Source organism: Muntiacus reevesi, chromosome 9 (genome assembly GCF_963930625.1).
Source record: "Muntiacus reevesi chromosome 9, mMunRee1.1, whole genome shotgun sequence".
Lineage (NCBI taxonomy): Eukaryota > Metazoa > Chordata > Mammalia > Artiodactyla > Cervidae > Muntiacus > Muntiacus reevesi.
In genome coordinates this window covers 13,964,526-13,987,148 of record NC_089257.1, presented here as the reverse complement: position 1 = coordinate 13,987,148, position 22,623 = coordinate 13,964,526, and the positions used below count along the sequence as shown (strand labels likewise).

Below are 22,623 nucleotides of genomic sequence, written 5' to 3'. Positions count from 1 at the left end.
TGGAGGCACAAAATTAGACTGTTGCAGTGTTTATTGGTCAGGAAAAGGGAAATATTCACTTAAAGACCTAAGAAGTATCAGTGAGGTCTGGGAAAATTCAGGACAGAAACCTTTTCATGATTTGATCTACTCACATTGATCATGTAAATTACCTTGAGTGAGTCTCACTTTTACTCTTTGTGACTTCACTGAAGTCCATTTCTGTCCTTTCTTGCTAATTCACTTAAAAAAAATTCAGCTGAAGCATTAATTCTTCTGGAAATTCTTCTCTGATTCTCTTTTGATTGATATATTCCTTTACTGTGACTCTTAACTCCTGTGAATATCCTTATAACTTGATGCACGGGTCTGGAATTATCTGATCCCTAGTCGTGTGTTATATCTTGAGGGCAAGGAACTCTGCGTTATTCAACTTGGCAATTAAAATGTCAATAACACATTGGACATGAAAAGATTCTCCACACACATTCTTTTAATTGAATTTGTAGCAAAGGATGAAATTTATAATTCACTTAAAAACTTCCCCCTTGTTCTGTAGGCTCACTGCCTCTAACACGTGAACACGGCACCTACACAGACTAGATGGAACCGAGGAGCAATGTGACTTACTTCATCCTCTCGGGCCTCACACAGAACCCGAAGGAGCAGAAAGTCCTCTTTGTTCTGTTCTTGTTCTTCTACGTCTTCACTGTAGTGGGCAACCTGCTCATTGTTGCGACTGTAGCTGTCAGTAAGACCCTGAACTCACCGATGTACTTTTTTCTTGGTAGTTTATCATTTATAGATCTAGTTTATTCCTCTTCTGCTTCCCCCAGATTGATTTCAGACTTGTTCTTTGGGGAGAATACCATATCCTTTGAATCCTGTATGACCCAGCTGTTTACAGAGCACTTTTTTGGTGGATCTGAGATATCCCTTCTGCTGGTGATGGCCTATGACCGCTACGTGGCCATCTGTAAGCCCTTGCATTACCTGGTGATCATGAGGCAGAGGGTGTGTGTTGCGCTGCTGCTGGCGTCCTGTGTTGGAGGTTTTCTGCACTCAATTATTCAAGTTGGCACTGTTTATGGGCTCCCGTTCTGTGGCCCCAATGTCATTGACCACTTTATGTGTGACATGTTCCCCTTGTTGAAACTCGTCTGTACTGACATCTTTGCCATCGGCATTTTAGAGGTGGCCAATGGAGGACTGATGTGCACTCTTTTGTTTCTGCTCTTACTCGCCTCCTACGGAGTCATCCTGCGCTCTCTGAAGAACCTGAGTCAGGAAGGGAGGCGGAAAGCCCTCCAGACCTGTGGCTCCCACATCACCGTGGTTGTCTGCTTCTTTGTTCCCTGCATTTTCATGTATGCAAGACCGGCTAAGACCTTCCCCATTGACAAATCACTGAGTGTGTTTTATACAGTCATAAGCCCCATGCTGAACCCATTAATCTATAGTCTAAGAAGTTCTGAGATCATGAATGCTATGAAGAAGCTCTGGACAGAAAAAGTGAGATCAAGTAGCAAATAAGTGCATTGTGCATTACAGAGAAAGTAGTTTAACACTAGGAATTTACTTCAAATATCAAAGTCTATTGTTTTGATGAAAACTTATCTTTTCTCTGAATAATTTATCATGAGTTTTATTAAAGAATAGAATATTTGTTTATGTTATTATTAGTAGTTACCCTCCTTGAATGTAAACATCAATGTCTAGTTTATCACTGCAACTGGAAAGTTGAAATGGATTTAAAATAGAGTCAATAACTCATATGTAATGTGTTGGTCAGAATTACAGAAATAATTAACTAATATGCATTACTTTTATTACTTTCTCATTTTTTGTAACCAGATTCTTACCTTTTATCCTCACTTTTTATTGTACTAATGAAAATATTTTATACTATATATTCTATCCTCTTCATTCACTTTTATTTGCTACATATGAAAATTTAGTGTAACAGTTTCCTTTATATAGGAAATTGAAAGTATGATGGATAATAGTAAATGTTAAAAAATAGAATCCCTACAGAAATAGAATCATGTAAAATGTACCTCCTGTCCAACCAATATCAGAGTTTCCCAGTTTTTCCAGATGTAGTCACTATACTGTTTCTAAGATTACTCAAATAATAATTTTTGCAAAAGAAGCATATTTTCATGTGTGTTTGCCTGTAAATCTCTGTGTATAAATTTGCATTTTGTAGCTCAGTTTTCTGAAGATCTTTCCATACAGTCTTCACAGATCTAACTCATTCTAGTTTTCTCATACTGCTCAACTTCTTTAAAAGTCTCTAAAATTTAGGTATCCAATTTTCTTCAAGTTCGTTCTCCTTTTCTACAATAAATAATTCTGCAAAGAAGTCTTTTTAAAATTTTCTCAGCATGAGTTTCTAGAAGTGGAATTGTTGAGTTAAGTGGTATGTGTATTTAAAATATTGATATTCATAGCTATTGCAAAAATGTCATTATGAGTTTGAACAAACTTATTACTCTCCTTACTTTGGAAAATACATTTGACAACATGCTGAACCACTAGGATTTGATAAACATCTATGGTATATGAAAATGTGATTAAACAAATTGTTTCATTTGTATACTTTAATTGATATTCAATAAACATAATTGAATTGGAGTATCATCCTTGTTTAAATGATTTGCAGTCCTTTTTCATGAATTGCCTATTAATGAACTTTTGTGTGTATTTGACTGCTGACACTGTTCCATACTGATATTAATGATTGAGTTACACACTAATTATTCCTATTACCCTGTGTTTGGATTACTGTTTTTCCTGCTTGTTATTTATTTTTTAATTTTTTAAATAATGTGAAGAATATTTTGAGGCATGGACAAATATTTATACATTTGCATAATTAATTCTATCAATATTTTTTGCCTCTATATCTTGAATTTGTCTAACTCAATGTTGTCAAAATATTCTTCACATTTTCAACACTCAATTTTTTGTCTTTATATTTTATGGTTACATTTTCCTTTGATATAAAGAGATAAGTAGGGATTATATTTTAATTATTTTTCTAGATTGTCATTATTTTAGATGCATAATTATTGTTCCCCATGGCTTTGATATCCTAACTTTGTAAACGTGGCATGTGTTTGCATCAAATTCATTCCTCCATTAGATTCTATTGATGTCTTTATTCATGTACCATTTAACACACAATGTAACTGTGTACATTTGATTTAGAATATACTTTACTATCTTAAAAGCCTAGGATTCCTTCACTGCTAATTTTTTATCAGAACTATGTCTATTTTTGCATATTTGCATTTTAAAATTAAATTTCAGTAAGCTAGTCTGGTAAAAACTACATTGAGTTAGTATTTTGAGTAACATTTGATTGAGAAAGCATTTGTATCTTCAGAGAATTGAGAATCCCTATCCACAAACTAAATGGTATCAGATCCATAGATTGTAATGAAGATTTATGCCACCTATTTGTGGTCATATTGCATACATCTTATTCAAGAATATGTGAATTCAAAAATCTTTTGGTTTGAAAAATATTTGCATCTGGTAATTGGATGAGGGAACACAATTTTCCTGAGTTGAGTTCTGGTTGTTCAGTTCAGGCCTCTGTTCACCAGACCTACATTATTATTATTATTATTTTTATCATTATCATTGTCACCTTAGTCTGCATGGGTTGCCATAACAAAATACTACAGACTGTGGAGCTTAGACAACAGACATTTATTTTCCCATAGTTCTGCAGGCTGATGTCCAAGATCAAGGTGATATCTAGGTTGGTTTCTGGTGAATCCTCTCTTCCTACCTTGCATTGGGCACTTTCTCACTCTGTCTTTGCATGGCCTTTCTTCTGTGCACTTGAGCAAGAGAAAAAGCTCTTTGCCCCTTCCACTTCTTATAAGGATGCCGGTTCTATCAGATTAGGACCCACCCTTATGATCTCAAGGAGTATGAGCTATTTCAGTCCCCATTTCAAGGTTTCCAAGCCTAGGTACAAGATGTAGGAGTGAATAAACTTTTTAGATGACTTCAGTCTGACAATTTCTCACTGCAGTCATGAGAGAGGTGGAGACAGAAGTATTCAGCTGAATGGATCAAATTCTTGACCCACTGAAATAATCTAGTATAACAGAGTGAATATTGGTACTTTAAATAGTGAATTTTTTTCAGATATCACAATAGTATCTGAAACACTGTAGTAATTTAGACACTGTGGTACTGGCTCATGAATATGTACACTGATTGAACAAAAGAGAAAGCTAAGAAATAGAATAGTAAATATACGGATTTTTGTATCTGGAAGTAATGATGTTACAGGGTATTGGGAGACAGAATGGTTATTCAATATATGTACCGGGAAAATTTCTTTATCTTTTTTTTTTTTTTTTAAGAAATCATGATTTTAAAATTAAAAAATTTTTTTTCTGTGCCACAAGGCACATGGGGTTTTAGTTCCTCACCCAGGGTTCAAACCTGCACCCCTGCATTGAAAAGTCTTAATAATCAAAATATGCTTTTAATATTTTCATTAGTTTTTTAGTTCAAAGTATATATTATGTTCAAAACACATTTTTTAAAGATTTCCACAATTTCTTCAGAATATATAGTTTATGGTTGTAAAAGGTCTCTTGAGACTACAAATTTATTTTCTATATGATAAGCTAAGCTATAGTTAATATTTTAAATTTATTTAATTAATGGAAGATTTTATGTTTCTCTCTTAAAAACTGACCTTTTAGAATTAATAAGGTTCATTACAAATTAAAAAAAATACAAGAAATATGACATAAAATCTTGGTTCACTGCTCTTCACACAAAGACAGCACATATTAATATTTGAGGCACATGAGTTATTCTTCCATCTGTAAGGTACTCTTCATATACTATTTTGCTTATGTTACTTAGAATGTTAAAGTCAAAGAATGTTTCAGAGTTGTAATATTTATCATGAAGAGGCTACATGAATAATCTGAATAAGCATGGTGCAAATGCAGAAAAATAACCAAATCTTACTTATTTTCCAGTTGGACAATCATGTTCTCTCCTGAAGCTTACCAGCTTTGTTAGGAGTTAAATTTTTATAAAGATGATTGTTTCACCTTCCCTGATACTTTAGAATTTCTGGTAAAACCTCCACTATTTTTCAATATCCCTGTTTCTTTGTTTATAGTGTTTCATAACCTCTATAGAGATGAAGGCTCTGTCTTTTATGCATAAATTTAGCATAATTCATCATTCATGAGCTTCAAATATGCATTATGGAACTTGACAACAGATATTTTAAGTGATATCATTGTTAAGAAAGATTCTGACAATATATGCCATTCTTGTTTCTCTTATTAATGAAACACAGATTTAGTCAAGACAAGTCAAACCATTTATGAGACCAACATGCACTGCTTAGTCGCTCAGTCATGTCCAACTCTTTGTGACCTCATAGACTGTGGCTCCGCAGGCTCCTCTGTCCGTGGAATTTTGCAGGCTGGAGTACTGGAGTGGGTTGCCATTTCCTTCCCCAGGGGATCTTCCTGACCCAGGGCTGAAACCTGTATTTCCTGTGCCTCCTGCATTGGAGGAGAATCCTTTACCTCCCCGAGTCACCAGGACATAACTAACACAGATTGTCAGGTAATAAAGAGTCCAGACTATACTGTTTTGTTTGACAGAGACATCATTCATAAAATCCTCCCTCTTTCTCTGAAACAGCTTGAAATAAAATATTAACTGCCTCTAATACGGTTAGAAGCACGTGCTTGAAGAAACTTGTTATTCTGTCTCCCTTATTCAGCCTGGATTCCTGTGGGGCTAAGGATATGCAACAATGGATGCTTTTCACTTGTAAATGATACTAAATGAGAAATCTCATATCCTGATTTTTATACCTTTTACATGGAGAGTTCTTACATTCAAATGTCTTATATTTCTTCTATTTCTCAAAGCCTTCTCAAACACAATACTATTCACTGAATAATGGCAAACTTTTGGTTTACCAAATCTTAAATAATTCGTTCCTTGACTTTTGGATGTTGCTATAGAAACAAAATCTTGTGTCCCTCTCCAGAATCATAACTTAGTTCCTTTCTAGTGTGGTACTGTTTGGAGGGGGCCTTTGGGAGATGACGAAGTCATGAAGGTGCATTCCGATGATTGAGGTTATAGTGTGTGTGTGACAGTCGCTGTGTCTGACTCTTTGAGACCCCATGGGCTATACAGTCCATGGAATTCTCCAGACCTGAACACTGGAGTGCATAGCCTTTCCCTTCTCCAGGGGATCTTCCCAACTCAGGGATCGAACCCAGGTCTCCTGTATTGCAGGAGGATTCTTTACCAGCTGAGCCACAATGGAAGCCCAAGAATACTGGAGTGGGGAGCCAATCCCCTCTTCAGTGGATCTTCCTGGCCCAGGAATCAAACCGTGGTCTCCTGCATTGCAGGCAGATTCTTTACCAACTGAGCTGTGAGGGAATCCCTGATTGGGGTTAATGCCATTATGAAGAGACATCAGAGAGCTCACATGACCCTTTTGCTATGTAAGGACATAGGAAAAAAGATGGCTGTCTATAAACTAGGGAGGAGGACTCATCAGATACAGAATCTGTTTTGGTCCCTTAGTTTTCTAGCCACCAAACTTGAGAAAAATAATTGTTTATTATTAGTTTATCTAAGTGGGTGGTATTCTTTAACAGTAGCCCAAAAAACCAATCAGAGATATTTAGTTAATTTTCAAATTTGTTTTTTTATTTCAAGTGATGAGGTAAATAGCTTTGTGAATTGCCTGTGTTTATTTATCTACAAGTTCCTTGAAGTCAGGGAAAGCTTTTTCATTGACTTTGTGTTTTCTATTCCTTGTCCAATATAGGGGATACAACACCCACTTTATAGGCTTTTCCAATTTTTTTGAATTCTTGATCTATTGGAGTGAGAATATTTACTGATAAATTTTGACTAACACTTTTTACAGAAAAAATACATATACTTATTATAGATATTTACTCTTCTTTGACATTTGCTAAGTAACTTATTTCCTATGTATTTATATATAATTAGAAAAATATATAAGCATGCTATTTTAATATTTTTTCACTGTTTTATTTTTTCTAACACATTCTTTTGGAAAATTCCATTTCCTCGCAATGATTTTATAAATTTTAACCTCTTGTTTGTTTCTTAAAACAACTTTTGAAACTATTCCCCACCCATTAGCATTTATTTTGCTTTTGATGAGGAAATACCTAAGCCTCTTTTCCTCTGCAGATAATATAGTCTACCAACATAATTATTAATTTCAGTTAATTTGATATTATTCTATTTAGTATGTCAGATTTTACACTACCTAGAATATTCAATTTTGGAGCACTTTCTCCTCTTCCTCCTCCTCAACCTTCCCCTCCTTCACTACAAACTGTTAGTCACTCAGTCATGTCCGACTCTCTGTGACCCCATGGACTGTAACCCGCCAGGCTCCTCTGTCCATGGAATTCTCCAGGCAAGAGAGTTGGAGTGGGATGTCATCATGACGTTCCATGATGACATTATTGCCATTCCCTTCTCCAGGGGATCTTCTCAACTCAGGAATTGAACTCAGGTCTTCTTCATGTAAGGCAGATTCTTTACCATCTGAGACACCAAAATTTGGGGTAATTTTCAAAGTTTGAAATCTTCCCATAAAGATAAATTTATAGTGTCATGAGTCTATGTATTTATTTTAAGGAAAATGACATGCTTAAATATTTTGTTTTTCCACCCAGAATAAGATACACACTGTGAAAGACTGATTAATGTCTCAATAAACATATGCAATCATCTCCAAAAAGTGTTTATGGACCTTTCCTTTGTTTTCCTTTTTGAAAAAGAAAACTCTCTTATTTACACTTGATTCACATCTTCAATGAGCTGCTCAGAAAGGATCAGTATCCTTTGCTGACATGAACAACAGCTCAGTTCTCAAAGCCACAGGCATATGTCTGTATCCCAACATTCATAGGCCTGTATTCAACAACTAAAGTATTTATCCTACTACACTCTCAAATTTGTATCCAACCTCATATAAATCACTGTGACCACCTGTACATACATATTCAATGTTATGTAGGTTTCTACCCAATTGGATATTTGTGTCTGTAAGTGAACACACCCATGTCTGTATCTGACCACACATGGATCAGTATCTGACTACTGATATGGATGCATTTGTATATGCATATGCATATGTATTTGATGTGATCACACACCAGCCTATATCTGTCCAAACACACAGGGTTATATCTTTCCATTCACTGCTCTGTACCTGACCATAATGAATTCAGGCAGGAGTTGATTTAACAAGTCTTTTATGTGGCAAGGAGTGATGTCACTCTCTAGTAATCAGTATATTGCTTGGCTTTTAAGGAGGGTCCGAAAACGACTTCAGGTATATGAATGATGCCTTAGCAGGGATAGATAGAAGAGAAAGCCCTTCTGGTTCATCTCTTCCTTCTCCATATAGATACAGAGCTATATAGACATTGTCCAGTGAGGTTGTCAGATTTGTAAAATGTCAGCTCAGGGCTCCTAGAGGGAGTAGGGAAAACTATCAGGTCAGTTAAGTCTCATCCCATGACAGCATCAGCTTAAAGTCCAGGATCTCAAATTCTAGATTCAGTCTATTTTTCTATAAGGAAGGAAACAAAATGAAAATATAACCTATAGAGTTGGAGCAAATATTTGCAAATCATATACTCATAAGGAGTGAATATCTAAAATATATAAGGAACATCTACTAAATAATGTAAGAAGAAATAGCCCAATTAAAAATAGGCAGATAACCTGAACATATATATTTCCAGAAAAAAAAATCGACAAATGCCAATAAGAACCTGATAAGTTCCTCAATATCACTAATCAAAGAGGAAATTCAAATGAAAATCATAATGAGATATCACCTCATGCCTGTTAGGATGGCTATTTGACATATATAGAAGACAATGAATCTTGGTTAGGACAGACAAAATGGAACCTTTCTATACTGTTTTTGGGAATCTAAATTTGTTCAGCCACAATGGAGAAAGTTATGGAAGTTTCTCAAACAAAATAAAAGTACCATGTGAATAAGCAATCCTACTATGTGTAAATATCCAAGAATATGAAGTCAGGAATCTGAAGAGATCTCTGTACTTACATGTTTATTGCAAGTAAATGTTTATTTATTTATTTAATAAATGTTTATTTATCGCTATAGCCAAGACATGGGAATCACCAAAATGTGCATTGGCAGATGAATGGATTGAGAAAAATATATCTATCGGAATATAATTCATCCATATAAAATAAGGAGCACCTGCCATTTGTGACAATATAAAGGGACATTAAAGGCATCAGGCTAAGTGAAACAGAAATTAAAAAAACTATATGGTATCACTCATGTGGATTTTAAGGTAAAACTCAGAGGAGAGAGTACAGTATTGATTACTGGCAGCTGAGGATAAGTGAAAGTGGGTGATGTTGATCAAAGAGTTCACACTTTTGTTTTAAGATGAGCAGATTCTATGGGTCAAATGTACAACATGATGACAACAATTAACAATATTGATTATATGCTGAACATTGCTAACAGTAGATCTTAAATGTTCTCGCCTCATACACACAAACTATAATTATGTGAGGTGATGAATGTGATAGCTAATGTTACTATGGCAACCTTTTTGCTATATATATATATATATATGTATCAAATACTCTTTATTGTACACCTTACACTAGGTTTGGTAAATGGAGATCTGTACTGAATAACCAGAATTCAGTTCAGCAAAATCGTGTCTCCTCATCAAGTCACCTCCAAACCCAGGGATTTTTGAAGAAGGGAGACATCAAGCATTTTTAAAATAAGAACTCTGTAATATCACCTCAAACAGGTGCTGCAGACCTTCAACCTAAGGTTTTCTCTGTGGTCTGAGACTATTTGCCAGTTAATCATGCTCTGAGCAAATAAAAACACTCACATCTTTTTGGAGATCACTTGACGTAGGTTCCAAGCTAAAGCTCACTCCTGGCTGGCAGAATGGCTCTGTCCTCCACTGGCCGGAAAATGTACTGACGGTTGTTGACATGATCCAAATAGGCTGACAGACATCCCTCCAAAAGACAGGTTTATTGGAGATCAGCAAAAATTGCAATTTGAGGCTTGCAATCATGGAGGAAAATGTGCAATCACCCCCGAGAGAAAGGCAGAGCAATGCTTTTATGGAAGGGAGAGGGAAGTGGAGAGGGAAGGTGGGCTCTAGTAAATAGAGAGTCCATGATTTTCGTTGCCTTAGGCCCTTGACAGGAAGCAGAGTCTTTCCTCTTCCTGTGAGGCTCTGCTATGTGGCAGGGTTTAGGAATTCCCTTTTCTAGTCTTCCAACCCCATTCCATTTTCTGTTTCTTAACATTTACAAAGTGACAAAACATTGACCTGACGCTCTTCTTACACTGGGCCAGTTCTGATATCTGGTAGCCTTTGAGTGTTCTACGGAGGGTGTACATTTCCATATTGGGTCCCTGATGCTTGAGTAAAGTCATTATAATAACGGACTGAATAAAACTTTTTTTTGGAAAAAAACCTCCCTTTCCTAAATAGTTGGCATAAAGAAGTACCATATTCTTGTGCTCCTAAAGAAATTTGATAGAGGCAGGGAATAAGTCTTATCCCACTCCCATGTACTTTAGTTTTTTGGCTTAGCAGCAAATGGAGAGCCCTGCTAAATCAATGTGGAAAATGGAAACTTAACAAATACCATATCGTTAATCTTTGAAGGTGCTAGTCTCTCAGTTGTGTCTGACTCTTTGTGACCCCACGGGCTGTAGCCCACCAGGCTCCTCTGTCCATGGAATTCTCCAGGCAAGAATACTGGAGTGGGTAGCCATTTCCTTCTGCAAGGGATCTTCCTGACCCGTGATCCAACCCATGTTTCCTGCATCCCAGGCTGATTCTTTACAGGTTGAGTCGCAGAGAAAACACATCGTATAAAGTGATTTACATTTATATGATGAAACCCTATAGGATTGAGCCAAAGGAGGTATTCGCCTATAATCTCTTAACATCTTCATTTCCCTAGGCAGGTCTCACTGGAAAACAGTGAAGCTCACTGAAGTAGTTACATACATCAATTAGACAAACAAAACAATTCCTATTGTTTTCATTACTCTCTAACAAGTGAGAATATCAGCTATTCCATATAAGGCAAAGATAAAACAGACTGGGATTTAAGTAACCTGAATTCTTATCTTTAATCTGCCAGTATCAGAACATGCAATTTTAGAAATATTGCTTTCATTTTCTGAGTCTCAGATTCTTTGTGGGCACAATAAAAAATAAATTAAATTCTCTTTAAGACAAGAGTTTGAGCAAACTCTGGGAGATAGTGAAGGGCAGGAGCCTGGCGTGCTGCAGTCCATGGGGTCATGAAGAGTTCATCCTGGTGGCACAAGGGATACGAATCTGCCTGACAATGCAGGGAACAAGGGTTGCATCCCTGGTCTGAGAGTATTCCTCATGCCGAGGTATGTTAGCCCCTCGGTCGTGTCCAACTCTCTGAGACCCCATTGAATTTAGCTTGCCAGGTTCCTCTGTCCATGGAATTTTCCAGGCAAGAATACTGGGGTTGGTTGCCATTTCCTCCTCCAACTTATCTTCCTGACCCAGGGACTGAATTCATGTCTCCTGTTTCTCCTACATTGCAGGCAGATTCTTTTACCTCTGAGCCACTGGGGAGGACGGGATAATTCACTATCTCTAATTATTTTCTTAACAAAGAATAATTCAGAAAATTTGAAAGTATTCTTAATTTGCTCTATTTTGTTAAACACCTTTATGTTTTATGCTTTATACACACATACACATACACACATACACCTATATGCTTTATACATACTTTTTTTTGTGTGTGTATAAAGGAAATACTTTCATTTTCCATACCGAGACTTCAGGAACCAGTTGAAACAACGTAGACATCTTTTTACAAATCTCAACAAAAAAAGCATATGGGTAGGTTCCAAACTATTGTTCTGTAGGTCAGATACATATATTTATATTACATGAACGGTTTATTATCTATTAGGCACAAAGAGAAGCAAATAGAGGTTTACTAACTTACTAATTTACTTGACTCACATCACATGTGTTTCCCCTAAAGTATCTCAGGAATATTACACTGGAATGCAGTTTCCTTTCAACAGTTTCACCTACAAAATATCAATCCAGATCTTTAAAGCTCAGTCTTACTCTCTTTCAAATAAAGCAGAGTTTTCTGTTTTATGTTTAGGCCTACAGATGAGAAAATGGTCTGCAGTCTTAATGACTGACTCTGTCCTTCAAGTAGACGGTGTCAGTGTGCTTAAACTTGTCTCATAGGTGACAACATATTTCTGCAGTGCGAGTTTATTCTCTTTTTGAAGGTTTGTCATGCCACTTCACTTTTACAAAGGCCAACATGAGTATAGTAATGGTAGCCTATAAAGAAAAAGAATCTGAAAAAGTATATATACATACATATGCCCTGATAGCTCAGCTGGTAAAGAATTACCTGATGCAGGTGACACCAGCTCAATTCCTGAGTCAGGAAGGTCCCCTGGGGAAGGGATAGGCTCACGACTCCAGTATTCATGGGCTTCCCTGGTGGCTCAGATGATAAAGAATGTGCCTGCAATAGAGGGGACCTGAGTTCATATTCCTAGATCAGGAAGATCCCCTGCAGACGGGGAATGGCTACCCACTCCAGCACTTTTACCTGGAGAATCCTGTGGACAGAGGAGCCTGGCAGGCTATGATCCAGGGAATCGCAAAGATTTGGACACCACTGAGTAACTAAACTTTCAGTTTCCTTTATCTTCAAGGATAGGATAAGTCTTGAGTAAATGTAGTTTCTACTCTAAGAGCAATGAGAGCATTTAAAGAGGAAAAAACTAAGGCCAATGATTATATCTTAGGGGCTATACTAGAGACTCAGTGGAGGAGTAAGGTTAATGCAACACAAATGATAAATTGTCAACAGAACACTTGGAAGGTATGAGAACTGAAAAAGTAAAGGCAAGCAGTCTGGCATTCACAGTGGATGCAATTTTAGTAGATTGTCAGTAAATTTAAAGCTCATTTAAGATCTTCCTTTACACATTCTCAAAAATCTGTCCACCATGTGACTATTTTTTATTCATTAAAATATATATTTAGGGAATAAGTGTGCTTCTCCTAAAAATCAATGAGAGATAATGTTTGAATCTGTTATATAAACATATTTGGTTTAATCTGGAATATCATTTGGTAAAAATGTTAGGTGTTAGTGAGGGAAGTGAGCTAACTACTGTTGAATACAAACTATGAGGCATACATCTTGACAGGCTCTTTACATACATTATTACTGTAGGAACAAGTATTGGTAAATAGATTTCTATCCATTTCATACAAGACAAAAGTGACTCAATAAAGTTAAGTAAGAACATGACGTCTTTGAGACTGCTTCCTCTACTCATCCCACTTCATGATGGGAAAATATCACTTCCCACTTTCTTACTCCTTGTTGGGGAAATATCAAAACACAGGTCTGATCATTGGCCACATTGTGAAGACTGTCTTTGAGGCATTCTTCTATTTCTCTTTGGAGGGGAGATTTCTTCCCTTCATCTCTCTGTTGATCTTAATTTCCCAGGTTTGTCACACACTCCTGATTCCATTTGTGTCAAGGAAAATCATCTGCTGATCTGTTTTTGGCAGATGTATTATCCTTCATGGACATCATGAAAAGTGGGGTGCAATAGGCTCAGGAAATGAAATTCAAAGGCTGCCTTTCAAAGGAAGGGGCACTTTGGTAAAAGAGCTGTTCAGAGGGGAAACAAACAACCTGGAGCAGCCAGCATCTGGTGAACGGAAGCTGCGGGCACACAGCGGTGGGAGCCGGCCCCCGCGGAGACCTTCCGGACAGAGTACCGGCTGGATCCTGCAGCCTCTCCTTTCAGAATCAGCCCTGAGAGGTTACCGCCCTGGCTGGCGACCTGCTGGGTTGAAGAGGGCTGTCCGGCCGTGTCTGTGCGGAGCTAGGAGTAGGTCTCGTTCGCCGGCACCGCGTCCCGCCTCCGGAGTCTCGAGTCCTCTCCCCGAGGGCGGCCTTCCGCGCCCTGCCCGCGTGTCCGCAGTGCCGTCCTTCTGGGCCCAGGATGGGAACCTTGCGGTCCACAGTCTCACGTGCTCGCTTGCTCCTCTAGGTGCTTCCGGTTCCGGGTGCCCTGTGCTTTTCACTTCCGTTTCTTCACTGGGCCTCCAATCGTCTAACCTCTTTTCAACTCAGCTTCTGGCCAGAGACCTCTCCTGGGATCTCAGCTCCCTCCTCACCGGCCTGTGCCTGTCTGTCCCTGACTTGGACCTATGCCTCTATGCCCTGGGCCTCAAGTTCCCCTGCCGTTCTAACTGCCCATGATTCGCTTTCGCTGAACGCTTTTGTGGTCACCCCATTTCCCTATGTCAACCTCCCAACCTAACTTCCTGTCCTTCAGTAATATGACTCCCATTTATCCACCGTGAGATCTCAAAGAAGCTCAAGAACAGTGACTTGCCTTCACGTATGCAATGTATTCTTACTAATTTTTACCTCTGCTGTGAATTAAATCGGGCTTGCCAGGTGGTGCACTGGAAAAGAGTCCACTTGCTGATATAGGAGATGCAAGAGAGACTGTTCGGTGCCTGGGTCAGAAAAATCCCTGGGAAAAGGAAATGGCAACCCACTCCAGTATTCTTGCCTGGGAAAGCTCATGGACAGAGGAGCCTGGCGGGCTTCAGTCCATGGGGTCACAAAGAGTCATACCCAACTGAGTGACCGAACACAATCACTGAAGTAATGGATATTCTGTTTGGCATGGGTAGCACCTTGAAGAACTATAAAGGTGCTATTTCTATAGAGCTTTTCCCTTTGTTATGCCACAGAGTTAACTTTTATATTTATATTTGTATTTTGAAGCACTATTGGATTTGTTTAGTAGTTCTAACAGGTTTGGTGCAATTATCCGCATTTTCTATATGTAAGATTGCCTCCTCTGTACTCTGTTAGATATGGGTACTTGCTCTTAGTAACATGCATATGAGGTTTATGCATGTCAGTGTGTTCCTCAGTAAGTTATTCATGTGATTGCTGAGTAATATTTTGATTTATGGATGTACCATAGTTTATTTTTTTCTCAGTTAACAGATATTTTGGCTGTTTCCAGCTATTTGAACTTATAATAAAAGTTGTTCTAAATATTCAGAACTGGACATGGAACAACAGACTGGTTCCAAATATGAAAAGAAGTACATCAAGTCTGTATATTATCACCCTGCTTATTTAACTTATATGCAGAGTACATCATGAGAAACTCTGGGCTGGAGGAAGCACAAGCTGGAATCAAGATTGCTGGGAGAAATATCAATAACCTCAGATATGTAGATGACACCACCCTTATGGTAGAAAGTGAAGAAGAACTAAAGAGCCTCTTGATGAAAGTGAAAGAGGAGAGTGAAAAAGTTGGCTTAAAGCTCAACATTCAGAAAACTAAGATCATGGCATCTGGTCCCATCACTTCATGGGAAATAGATGGGGAGACAGTGGAAACAGTGGCTAACTTTATAATTTTGGGCTCCAAAATCACTGCAGATGGTGATTGTAGCCATGAAATTAAAAGACGCTTACTCCTTGGAAGGAAAGTTATGACCAACCTAGATAGCATATTAAGAAGCAGAGACATTACTTTGCCAACAAAGGTCCGTCTAGTCAAAGCTATGGTTTTTCCAGTGGTCATATTTGGATGTGAGAGTTGGACTCTAAAGAAAGCTGAGCGCTGAAGAATTAATGCTTTTGAACTGTGGTGTTGGAGAAGACTCTTGAGAGTCCCTTGGACTGCAAGGAGATCCAAACAGTCCATCCTAGGGGAGATCAGTCCTGGGTGTTCATTGGAAGGACTGATGGTTGAAGCTGAAACTCCAATACTTTGGCCACCTGATGGGAAGAGCTGACTCATTGTAAAAGACCCTGATTCTGGGAAAGATTGAGGGCAAGAGGAGAAGGGGTCGACAGAAGATGAGATGATTGGATGGCATCACTGACACAATGGACATGGGTTTGGGTGGACTCCGGGAGTTGGTGATGGACAGGGAGGCCTGGCATGCTGCAGTTCATGGGGTCGCAAAGAGTCGGACACGTCTGAGTGACTGAACTGAACTGAACTGATAATGCATCTAAAAGTGTTTCCCCTTGTTTTGTAGGTTAACTGCTTCTAATATGTGAACTCGGCTCCTGTTCAGACTAGATGGAACCAAGGAACAGTATTTCTTATTTTGTCCCCTTGGGCCTCACTCTTTCTTTTTATATTTTGACAGTGGTGGTCCACCTGTACATTATCATGACTAAAACTCTCAGTAACCTTGAACTCATAGACATACATGCCCGGGGCTGTGGTTATGTGTTTTACTGCTGGTGGCGTCCTGGGTTGGAGGTCTCCTGCACTCAGTAATGCAGCTTAGCACCATCTATGGGCTCCCACTCTGTGACCCCAAAGTCACTGATCACTTCATGTGTAACGTGGACCCTTATTGAAACTGATACGTACTAACACCTAGATTATTGGCCTCTCAGCACTGGCCAATGGAGGACTGGTCTGCACTTTTGTGTTTCTGCTCTTATTGACCGCCTATGGAGTCATCCTGTACTCTGAAGAACCCGAGTCAGGAGCGGGGCAGAAAGTCCTTCACATCTGCGGTTCCCACATCTCTGTGGTTGTCTGCTTCTTTGTTCTTGTAGTTTTATATATGGAAGACCTGGTAAGACCTTTCCTGTTAAAAAATAATTGAGTGTCTCTTATACAGTCATAATTCTCATACTGAACTCATTAATCTACAGTCTAAGAAATTCTGCAATGACTAATGCTATATAAATAAGCTCTGGAGAGAAAAAAAGGCAGACCAAGTTTAAATTAGTGCATTATCCATTATGAAGTTAGTGAATTAGCATTAGGTCCAAACACCTTAGAATGTAAAAGTCTTCATAAATTTGATATGTACTTTTCATTTCTTTAACAGATTAGTGACAATTATAACTAAATTGTGTGTTCATACTATTTATTAATAGCAATTCCCTGATGGTATGTAAACTGACTAACAGTTTATCATTGAATCTTGAAAGGTAGCATACATTTAAACTAGTGAGTCAATAAATAATGTGTCACAAATTAGTCAGTGAAATTTTTATAGTTACTAATTTTAAATTAATTTGTATTTACTTTTATTTTTCTTATTCTTGTTTTTATTGTTAGATTCTTATTTTTTATCTTCTTTCTACTTATTGTACTAGTTAAAATATATTGTGTGGATAGAGTGCTTTTTCCCTCAGTTTCATTTGTGTTCATATGAAATTTTAGCAAAATATTTTTTTAATTTTTCAAATAAGAAAAAATTCTATTCTAATAATGGAATTCATGCAAAATGAAATCATGTAGAATAAAACTTATCCCCATCATAACCCAGATTCTTCTAGTCCTTTCAGATGCAGGCACTGTATTCTCTTTCTCAGATTTCTCAATTTATAATTTGCAAATACAAGCATGTTTTCATTTATGTGTTGGTGTTTCTGCTTCAGTGTATACATTTTTCATTTTACTGCACAGCCTCCTGGAGATCTGTGCATGCCAGTTTACTTAGATCCTAACTCAGTCTAGTTAGTTCCTACTACTTAACTCTTTCATGCTGCTACACTAAAATTGATGCATCTGGTCATTTTCATGTTTTCTTCAGTTTTTTTCAATGCTTAATAATTCTGTGATGAAGTTTTTACAAATTTTGTCTATATGAGCTCCAAGAAATGGAACTGTTTAGTCAGTTATTTTATGTATTTAAATTTTGACGTTTATAGTTATTGTCAGAATGTCATCTGTTTGGGCATCTTTTCACATGTTTCAAGGCATTTATATTCCTTTTTCATGAACTGCTTATAAATTAGCTTCATATATTTTCTTTGATTGCTGATCTTTTCCATTTGATTTGGATAGTGTGGCCACTTTAACAATATTTTTCTTTATTACTCCAATTCATGACAATTGGGCATCCTTCTTTGTTCCTTTAATTTCTTTCATTGATGTCATATATTTTTCAGTGTACCATACTTTTACTTCCATTATTTACTTTATTCCTATGTATGTTATTCTTATTGATACTATTTTAAATGGGATTAGTTTCTTAATTTTACTTTTATATATTTTATTGTGAAATATGTAAATGCAACTCATTTTTGCAGGTTGACTTTGTACCCTGAAAATTTGTTGGATTTAGAGTTCGGTTGTCTGTATTTTCTGTGTAAAGATTATGCCTATTCTGTACTCTTTTAAATATGGATTTTTCTTATAGCATTATGTATTTGAGATTTATGCACATCCTTGTGTTTATCAATGTTTATTCATTTTATTGCCAATTAGCATTCCATTTTGTGGATGTATCACAGTCCTTTTAACCTTTTTTTGATTAAGAGATATTTTGCCTGTTTCTAGCCATATTAACTTATGATTAAAATTACTGTAAATATGCATGTAAACTTTTAAAGAAACAAGCAGATTCAGAAAAAATAGAAAATAATTATTTTTGAGGTGCTGCTGCTGCTGCTAAATCGCTTCAGTCGTGGCCCCATAGACAGCAGGCCACCAGGCTCTCCCATCCCTGGGATTCTCCAGGCAAGAACACTGGAGTGTGTTGCCATTTCCTTCTCCAATGCATGAAAGTGAAAAGTGAAAGTGAATTCACTCAGTCGTGTCCGACTCTTTGCGACCCCATGGGCTGCAGCCCACCAGGCTCCTCCGTGCATGGGATTTTACAGTCAAGAGTACTGGAGTGGGGTGCCATTGTCTTCTTGGTTTGAAGTACTAGATATAAGAATTAAGTGGCAGTGATCACTGAGAGATGGAAATTTAGTTGAGTTCCAAGTGTTTACCTGTTTATTACTTTTAAAATGTCTCATGTTGTTGTACGGAGAGGGATACATTAAAAAAAAAAATCCCAATAGACTTTCTGAGTTGAAGATAGGAGGTTCAGGGTCTGAGGACACCCAGGCAGCTAAATTTATGAGAGTAAAATATGCAGAGTATACAACTATCGTTCTGGAGTCTTGAGGGGGTTGTGGGAGAGAGAGAGAGATTATTCATTACTCAGGTTTCATCAGTGTACTGATCTGTCCTTGCATTTGAGGAAAATACCTGAGGTTGGAGGGAGATTTACCCAGATGGATTACAAAGAGGGCTTGGAGCTCACATTGGGCCTGGAATAGTGTTTATTCTCACCAGCTGGGAAACCTCATTGTTCACAAGGACAGTGCTGTTGGTTGAATACTCAGAAAGATTTTACATCAGTAGTGGGACATGATTAGTCCTAGATTGAGCCCTTCTCAGGATGTGACTCAAAAACCATATTAACAAGTTAAAAAATAATCCCAAAAGAAAGCATCCAAGGGAATCAAAATAAGAACGATGTTCAGGATTCTGTGTGTTTGCTAATGTGAGAAATCGATCTCACTGTTTTCCTTGTGATGCCCTTGTTTCTTTCTCTGGGAAGGCTTATTCTGGGGGCACGCTGTTTTCTCCCTTCTGTGAAAGTGTTTGTGTAAGATTGGTACCATTTGTGGATTAGTCGTTACAGAACTGATTGATGAAAGCCACCTGAGAATGACATTTTGAAGGGGAAAGTAATTCTGAGCATTGATTTATTTAGATGCTAGATTATCCCAGCTTTTAGTTGTTTCTCTCTGTGTGATTAGAAAGTTGTCTTTTTCATAGCAGTGCTTCATTTTCTTTTCTTGGCAAGTATACATCTGTGAATTAATTTGTAATATCATTGTATCATCTTTTCAAGATCTCTAGAATCGAGAGTGATGGCTCTTTCTTCAATATTTGTTTAAAATCTACTGTTTTAACCATTTTATTTATTTATTTCAAAATCTCATTTGTATCCCTGCATCCAGTCTTAGTTCCGTCTGCAGAATGTCTGCTCTCTCACGCAGGATCAGTCTTTGCAGCGTGTTAACTCTCTGAGCGCACAGGCTCAGAAGTTGTAGCGGGAACTCATCTGCTCCAAATCCACTCCAGGATTCTTGCCTGGAAAACCCCAGGGACAGAGGTGCCATGTGGAGAGTTGGACATGCCTGAGCGACTAGCACAAATGCACGTGTGGGGTCTTAGTTCCCCAACTAGGGATTGAACCCAGATCCCCTGCACTGTGGGGATCCCCTGGTGGCTCAGACGGTAAAGAATCTGCCTGCGATGCGGGAGACCTGGGTTCCATCCCTGGGTGGGGAAGATTCCCTGGAGGAGGGCATGGCAGCCCACTCCAGCATTCTTGCCTGGAGAATCCAATGGACAGAGGGGTCTGGCGGGCTCCAGTCCATGGGGTCGCACAGAGTCGGACACGACTGAGCGACTGCGCACACAGCCCCTGCTCCGTAAGGTGGATTATTAACTATTGGACCATCAGGGGATCCCCCCCTCTTCAATCCTGATTCTGATGTATTTTTTCTTTAGTATATTTCGCTAGAAATGTATCAATTTAAAGTTTAAAGACCTAATTATTGGTTTTAAATAGATTTATTATTTTTAATGAATTCCCCTTTACATGATGTCTGTGTTCTCAATACTGTTTCCAACTACAATGCTCTCTAGGTTTATTTTAATTTTTCTTTTCTAGTATCTTGAGACAAAAGCTGAGCTCATTTATTAAGATATTTGTTTTCTAATATTTGCATATAAAGAAAACTCTACATTTCTTTCTAAGCACTCTTTTAGTTGCATCCAGCTGATATATACATATTATATTATCCTTTATGTGTGTGTGTATACATATATGGATACATATATATATATTTTTTCTAGATATGTGTGTTCGGTCGTGTTTGACTCCTTGTGACCCCATGGACCCATGCACTGTAGCCCAGCAGCTCCTTGGTCCATGAGATTTCCCAGGCAGCGATACTGGGGCAGGTTGCTATCTTTCAGTCCAGGGGATCTTCCTGACCCAGGGATCAAACCTGCCTCTCTTGCAACTCTTGCACTGGGATGCAAACTCTTTACCACTAGCACCAACTGGGAAGTCCTGCTTTTTGGACATCATTAATATAGATTATTTTATCTAATGTGTATCATTACCTTTCTGTAGAAAATGTCTGAAGATTTACACAGGTAATTTTAGGCTTGTATTGCTTAATTTGTAAATGAAAAATGTTTTATTTCCTTTTGTTTATATGTATATGTCTACATACATGCTATATACATATATGATGTAGGTATAGACATGTGCTGATGATTTAAATCCTTAAAAATGCGCAGCAGCTTCTGTCACAGCCTGGGGCGCTTTCTACTTTGGCAAAGTCCACGTGAGGACTTTGAGATAAGTGGAGTGACCCCACAAATGTTTTCTCTTTCACCATTTTGATACTAAAACAGAGTCTATCAACTTGTCTGTCTGAAATCATATGACAACCTTTATCTGCATTTGAAATAAACCTTAAGTAACTTATTCTGAAGTTAGCATTACTAATATTTGGAAATAAATTCAGATATTATCTTCAAAGACAAAGGTTAAACTTAGAAGAATATTTGCCTATTTTTGAGGTTTGATTTAAGTTAGAAAGTTTTTACATATTTCATTTTTGTCCAGATTTTATTTTCCCTTTTGGTGATATGGTCTCAATTTACACTTTATGCTTTTCCCCCCAGAGGGCAGGATTCTATAAGTCCTGTTCCACATGGTGATTGTGCTGGTACCATCTCTGGAGATAACGACTCTACCCTCAAAATTATGATTAATGTTCCAATGAATTTAATTAGACAAAAATCACCCTTGGAGATGGACCTACTGAAAGCCTCACCTGTATGTACTGCAGTTAAATATAGACCAAGTGTTGACAGCCCTTTGCCTTTAACCTGAGGAGTGTTTGTCTGCAGTAGCAATCACATGAGAGACTTCTACTAGAATTAAAATGATGGACTCAGAACATAATGAAGTGTATATATGAAATCATTCCCATCCTTCAAGAAACCCCAAATTCAACAATGCTGTTTGAAGACAGGACAATTTAAGTGAGAATCAAAATTTTGCAAAGTCCATTTCACTTTCACCGGTATAGACACAAGCAGCAAATTAATTTTTTTTTTACTTTAATCAATCCTTACATAATTTGAAGTTTTCTCTCTTTCTCTTTCTCTGATTAAAATGGTGATTTAACATTTGTTTGTTATCAGGACAAATTCTGATGATAGTAAACATTTTGAGCTTCTTTTCACAATCAAGATTCAGAGTCCCTTAGGTAACAGGACATTCATATTCATTTTGAAAATTCCAATAATTGAAAAGTATTTTTTTTTTCTGAATGTCTGAGATGAATTACACTTCCTGCAAGACTGACTGACTCAAAATCCAGTGATGCTGAATGTACCTTGCTCATTATTTTGCCAGAGATGGCATCAGTGCATGAAGGACTAAAGAGATGGCACCAGAGCTCAGAACATGGATTGAATAACTTTCATCTTCTGCAGGTAACCCAGGAAGTGTATTCAGACACAAAATTCTTAACAAGGCTTTCTGTTTTGTAAGAGCACATTGGTGGAGTGAGAATTCAATCCTTTAAGAGTTTTCCTTTGTG

At 37.7% G+C, this 22,623-nt stretch overlaps 1 protein-coding gene across 1 annotated transcript; it reads left to right on the top strand.

Annotated features, from left to right (window-relative positions):
* The first annotated feature begins 582 nt into the window (after positions 1-582).
* Positions 583-1,512, top strand: LOC136175712 (olfactory receptor 4A47-like). Its single transcript, XM_065945953.1, has one exon. It carries the CDS (start codon positions 583-585, stop codon positions 1,510-1,512), a length of 930 nt encoding a protein of 309 aa, XP_065802025.1.
* Positions 1,513-22,623: the final 21,111 nt, after the last annotated feature.

Coding starts and splice junctions, on each gene's coding strand:
- LOC136175712 (XM_065945953.1), top strand. CDS start 583: ATGGAACCGAGGAGCAATGTGACTTACTTCATCCTCTCGGGCCTCACA.